This window comes from Oncorhynchus clarkii, unplaced genomic scaffold (assembly GCF_045791955.1).
Source record: "Oncorhynchus clarkii lewisi isolate Uvic-CL-2024 unplaced genomic scaffold, UVic_Ocla_1.0 unplaced_contig_8771_pilon_pilon, whole genome shotgun sequence".
In the NCBI taxonomy this organism is placed as follows: domain Eukaryota; kingdom Metazoa; phylum Chordata; class Actinopteri; order Salmoniformes; family Salmonidae; genus Oncorhynchus; species Oncorhynchus clarkii.
The window spans coordinates 25,521-32,567 of NW_027259393.1; the positions used below are offsets into that span (position 1 = coordinate 25,521).

General features: G+C 33.7%; 1 protein-coding gene across 1 annotated transcript; it reads left to right on the top strand.

Moving 5' to 3' along the window:
• Positions 1-399: 399 nt before the first annotated feature.
• LOC139400123 (WASH complex subunit 5-like) lies at positions 400-3,662 on the top strand (the record flags this gene model as incomplete). Its single annotated transcript, XM_071145151.1, has 4 exons — positions 400-624; positions 1,337-1,482; positions 3,016-3,100; positions 3,562-3,662. Coding segments are annotated over exons 1-4 (518 nt in total), but the record flags the coding sequence as incomplete, so codon positions are not given.
• Positions 3,663-7,047: the final 3,385 nt, after the last annotated feature.

A 7,047-nucleotide genomic window follows, 5' to 3' on the forward strand; every position in this document is an offset into this window, starting at 1 on the left:
CAGGGAAGATGAATCATGTGGTTTGTCATGTGATGGTAAACAGGAATTGAATTGAAAAACTTGAAACGATCAACATTTAGCGAGCTATCCTATAGGTGTATACCTTAAGGTGAGTACGGTTGTGAAATGATGCATGTAAAATATTTAGAAAGTTGAAAACTAGTCATCGCTCGGTCGGTAGAATTCACCGCTTGTTGCAAAATATCTTAACGGCCACTAGCTTCAAACTAGCCTGCTGGTGATAACTACATGTACAATTGTTTCATGTAGCTATCTGAACTCGTTAACATTATACAAATTAATACTATTTAGAGATGCAGTTTTAGTCCCTGGTTTAACCTGTGGCAGCTGTGTCTCTTTTTTTTTTACACAATACTAGTGTAGAAGTGGGCCAGAGCCCGAATTGCAGAGGCGCCTTGTCGACCTGAGACCGCCGCCATGGTGGATTTCCTGGCGGAAAACAACCTGTGCGGTCAGGCGGTGCTGAGGATCGTGTCCCGGGGAAACGCTATCATAGCCGAGCTCCTCCGCCTCTCGGAGTTCATCCCTGCTGTCTTCAGACTCAAAGACAAGAGCGACCAGCAGAAATACGGAGACATCATCTGTGACTTCAGCTACTTCAAGGTGAGAGGGGTTGTCTTGTTAAATGAGTATGAGATGAGATCACAGTGAAAGGACAATGTTTGGGGTGCAGCTCCTTAGATAATGGACACACACCGCCAGTGTCATGGTTAGGCCTTTCCAATTATGTGATTGCCACCTGTCATCTATGAACTAGATTGTTTAGAATGTGTTATGGCATGATGATGATGATGATGAAGTACAAATCAAATCTAATGTTATTTGGTCACATACACACGGTTAGCAGATGTTAATGCGAGTGTAGCGAAATGCTTGTGCTTCTAGTTCCGACAATGCAGTAATAACCAACAAGTAATCTAACCTAACAATTCCACAACAACTACCTTATACACACAAGTGTAAAGGAATGAAAGAATATTTACATAAAAATGTATGAATGAGAGATGGTACAGAACAGCATAGGCATGATGATGATGACGAAGAACAGGGATAATGTTATGTCCATGAGTAACCCTTTATATTCCCCCGTTGCCTTCCAGGGTCCAGAGTACTACGACAGTCTTTCCAGTTATCACGATGATGATGATGAAGAACAGGGATAATGTTATGTCCATGAGTAACCCTTTATATTCCCCCGTTGCCTTCCAGGGTCCAGAGTACTACGACAGTCTTTCCAGTTATCATGATGATGATGAAGAACAGGGATAATGTTACGTCCATGAGTAACCCTTTATATACTCCCGTTACCTTCCAGGGTCCAGAGTACTACGACAGTAAGCTAGAAGCCAAACCAGATCTGCAGGATCTGGACGATGAGTTCCGGGAGAACAACCTGGAGATACTCTCACGATTCTACCTGGCGTTTGAAAGTGTCCACAAGTACATCGTTGATCTAATCAGGTCATACAGAATTACCTCCTTACGATATCGACCTGTTTTGGATTTACATATTTTTGGTCTGTTCAGTCATTGAGCTGAAGTCTTACTGTGTGTTGTGTCAAGCAGTCTGTCTGTCTCTATTTACTCACCATGCTTTATCTAATCAGCTGTTCTGTCTCTGTCTCCTCACCATGCTTTATCTAATCAGCTGTTCTGTCTCTGTCTCCTCACCATGCTTTATCTAATCAGCTGTTCTGTCTCCTCACCATGCTTTATCTAATCAGCTGTTCTGTCTCCTCACCATGCTTTATCTAATCAGCTGTTCTGTCTCCTCACCATGCTTTATCTAATCAGCTGTTCTGTCTCCTCACCATGCTGTATCTAATCAGCTGTTCTGTCTCCTCACCATGCTTTATCTAATCAGCTGTTCTGTCTCCTCACCATGCTTTATCTAATCAGCTGTTCTGTCTCCTCACCATGCTTTATCTAATCAGCTGTTCTGTCTCCTCACCATGCTTTATCTAATCAGCTGTTCTGTCTCCTCACCATGCTTTATCTAATCAGCTGTTCTGTCTCCTCACCATGCTTTATCTAATCAGCTGTTCTGTCTCCTCACCATGCTTTATCTAATCAGCTGTTCTGTCTCCTCACCATGCTGTATCTAATCAGCTGTTCTGTCTCCTCACCATGCTGTATCTAATCAGCTGTTCTGTCTCCTCACCATGCTTTATCTAATCAGCTGTTCTGTCTCCTCACCATGCTTTATCTAATCAGCTGTTCTGTCTCCTCACCATGCTTTATCTAATCAGCTGTTCTGTCTCCTCACCATGCTTTATCTAATCAGCTGTTCTGTCTCCTCACCATGCTTTATCTAATCAGCTGTTCTGTCTCCTCACCATGCTTTATCTAATCAGCTGTTCTGTCTCCTCACCATGCTTTATCTAATCAGCCGTTCTGTCTCCTCACCATGCTTTATCTAATCAGCCGTTCTGTCTCCTCACCATGCTTTATCTAATCAGCCGTTCTGTCTAATCACCATGCTTTATCTAATCAGCTGTTCTGTCTCTGTCTCCTCACCATGCTTTATCTAATCAGCTGTTCTGTCTCCTCACCATGCTTTATCTAATCAGATGTTCTGTCTCTGTCTCCTCACCATGCTGTATCTAATCAGCCGTTCTGTCTCCTCACCATGCTTTATCTAATCAGCTGTTCTGTCTCCTCACCATGCTGTATCTAATCAGCTGTTCTGTCTCCTCACCATGCGTTTATCTAATCAGCTGTTCTGTCTCCTCACCATGCTTTATCTAATCAGCTGTTCTGTCTCCTCACCATGCTTTATCTAATCAGCTGTTCTGTCTCCTCACCATGCTTTATCTAATCAGCTGTTCTGTCTGTCTCCTCACCATGCTTTATCTAATCAGCTGTTGTGTCTCTGTCTCCTCACCATGCTTTATCTAATCAGCTGTTCTGTCTCCTCACCATGCTTTATCTAATCAGCTGTTCTGTCTCTGTCTCCTCACCATGCTTTATCTAATCAGCTGTTCTTCTCTCCAGGTACCTGGATGACCTGTATGAAGGAGTTTACATTCAACAGACCCTGGAGACTGTGCTGCTGAATGAGGATGGAAAACAGCTCCTGGTAAAACAACATTTACATTTTCAAGTCAGTTAAGAATAAATTCGTATTTTCAAAGACGGTTAACTGCCTTGTTCAGGGGCAGAACGACAGATTTTTTTTACCTCGTCAGCTCGGGAGATTCGATCTTGCAACCTTTCGGTTACTAGTCCAACGCTCTAACCACCTGCCTACCCCCTCTAACCACTAGGCTACCCTGCCGCCCCAATCTCTTGTAATTACTTAGATTTTGTAAAAGGGCCCCCGGGGGGGGGGGGGGGGGCGTGTTCTCTGGAAGCTTCGTAGCTCTATGATCAACTTATATACATTTAGGAAAATCGTCCTTGTATGTTTGGCGATGTCCTGAAGGTATGTTAGAGTCCTACCATGTGCTGTTTGTCTCCTTGTTAACCAGTGTGAGGCGCTGTATGTCCTGAAGGTATGTGAGAGTCCTACCATGTGTTGTTTGTCTCCTTGTTAACCAGTGTGAGGCCCTGTATCTCTATGGAGTCATGCTGTTGGTTATTGACCAGAAGATGGAGGGGGAGGTCAGAGAGAGGATGCTGGTGTCCTACTATAGATACAGGTGAGACCTTTGCTGCTGTTTTGGGGGGAAAATGGCTTCTACATCCTTTATACAATTCAAACCTTTTAAGAATCAATCCTCTTTGTTATTTTGTCAGGGACCCTTTAATGCTGCCAGTAATACTATCTGTAATACTATGATAATATCTATACTACTAGCTATAATACTAGCTATAATACTGTAATACTATCTGTAATACTATGATAATATCTATACTACTAGCTATAATACTGTAATACTAGCTATAATACTATAATACTAGCTATAATACTGTAATACTAGCTAAAATACTGTAATACCAGCTATAATACTATAATACTAGCTATAATACTGTAATACTAGCTATAATACTGTAATACTATCTATAATACTGTAATACCAGCTATAATACTATAATACTAGCTATAATACTGTAATATTAGCTATAATACTGCAATACTATCTATAATACTGTAATACTGGCTATAATACTATAATACTAGCTATAATACTGTAATACTAGCTATAATACTGTAATACTATCTATAATACTGTAATACCAGCTATAATACTATAATACTAGCTATAATACTGTAATACTAGCTATAATACTGTAATACTATCTATAATACTGTAATACTATCTATAATACTGTAATACTATCTTTAATACTGTAATACTATCTAGAATACTATAATACTATCTATACTACTATCTATAATGCTATACTACTATCTATGATACTCTCTATAATACTGTAATACTATCTAGAATACTATAATACTATCTATACTACTATCTATAATGCTATACTACTATCTATGATACTCTCTATAATACTGTTATACTATCTATGATACTATAATACACTCTATAATACTGTAATACTACTATCTGTAATACTATCTATAATACTAAAATACTCTCTATAATACTGTAATACTACTATCTGTAATACTATCTATGATACTATAATACACTCTATAATACTGTAATACTATCTATAATACTGTAATACACTCTATAATACTATAATACACTCTATAATACTGTAATACTATCTATAATACTGTAATACTATCTATGATACTATAATACACTCTATAATACTGTAATACTATCTATAATACTGTAATACTATCTATAATACTGTAATACTACTATCTATACTACTATCTATAATGCTATACTACTATCTATGATACTCTCTATAATACTGTAATACTATCTATAATACTGTTATACTATCTATGATACTATAATACACTCTATAATACTGTAATACTATCTATAATACTGTAATACTATCTATAATACTGTAATACTATCTATACTACTATCTATAATACTATAATACTTTACTACTATCTATAATACTATCTATAATACTATAATACTGTAATACTATCTATAATACTGTAATACTACTATATATAATACTATGATACTCTCTATACTACTATAATACTCTCTATAATACTGTAATACTATCTATAATACTATAATACTATCTATAATACTGTAATACTACTATCTATACTACTATCTATAATACTAAAATACTCTCTATAATACTGTAATACTACTATCTGTAATACTATCTATAATACTATGATACTATCTATGATACTATAATACACTCTATAATACTGTAATACTATCTATAATACTGCAATACACTCTATAATACTATAATACACTCTATAATACTGTAATACTATCTATGATACTATAATACACTCTATAATACTGTAATACTATCTATAATACTGTAATACAATCTATAATACTATAATACTGTAATACTACTATCTATAATACTATGATACTCTCTATACTACTATAATACTGTAATACTATCTATAATACTATAATACTATCTATAATACTGTAATACAATCTATAATACTATAATACTGTAATACTACTATCTATAATACTATGATACTCTCTATACTACTATAATACTGTAATACTATCTATAATACTATAATACTATCTATAATACTGTAATACTACTATCTATACTACTATCTATAATACTAAAATACTCTCTAATACTGTAATACTACTATCTGTAATACTATCTATAATACTATGATACTATCTATGATACTATAATACACTCTATAATACTGTAATACTATCTATAATACTGCAATACACTCTATAATACTATAATACACTCTATAATACTGTAATACTATCTATGATACTATAATACACTCTATAATACTGTAATACTATCTATAATACTGTAATACTATCTATAATACTGTAATACTACTATCTATACTACTATCTATAATGCTATACTACTATCTATGATACTCTCTATAATACTGTAATACTATCTATAATACTGGTATACTATCTATGATAATATAATACACTCTATAATACTGTAATACTATCTATAATACTGTTATACTATCTATGATACTATAATACACTCTATAATACTGTAATACTATCTATAATACTGTTATACTATCTATGATACTATAATACACTCTATAATACTGTAATACTATCTATAATACTGTAATACTATCTATAATACTGTAATACTACTATCTATACTACTATCTATAATGCTATACTACTATCTATGATACTCTCTATAATACTGTAATACTATCTATAATACTGTAATACTATCTATACTACTGTCTATAATACTATCAATACTACTATCTATAATACTATAATACTTTACTACTATCTATAATACTATCTATACTACTGTAATACAATCTATAATACTATAATACTGTAATACTATATATAATACTGTAATACTACTATCTATAATACTATGATACTCTCTATACTACTATAATACTCTCTATAATACTGTAATGCCATCTATAATACTATCTATAATACTATAATACTATAATACTCTCTAATACTGTAATACTATCTATAATGCTATACTACTATCTATACTACTATCTATAATACTAAAATACTCTATAATACTGTAATACTATCTATAATGCTATACTACTATCTATACTACTATCTACAATACTGTAATACTATCTATAATACTGTAATACTACTATCTATACTACTATCTATAATGCTATACTACTATCTATGATACTCTCTATAATACTGTAATACTATCTATAATACTGTAATACTATCTATAATACTGTAATACTATCTATAATACTGTAATACTATCTATAATACTGTAATACTACTATCTATACTACTATCTATAATGCTATACTACTATCTATGATACTCTCTATAATACTGTAATACTATCTATAATACTGTAATACTATCTATACTACTGTCTAATACTATCAATACTACTATCTATAATACTATAATTCTTTACTACTATCTATAATACTATCTATACTACTGTAATACAATCTATAATACT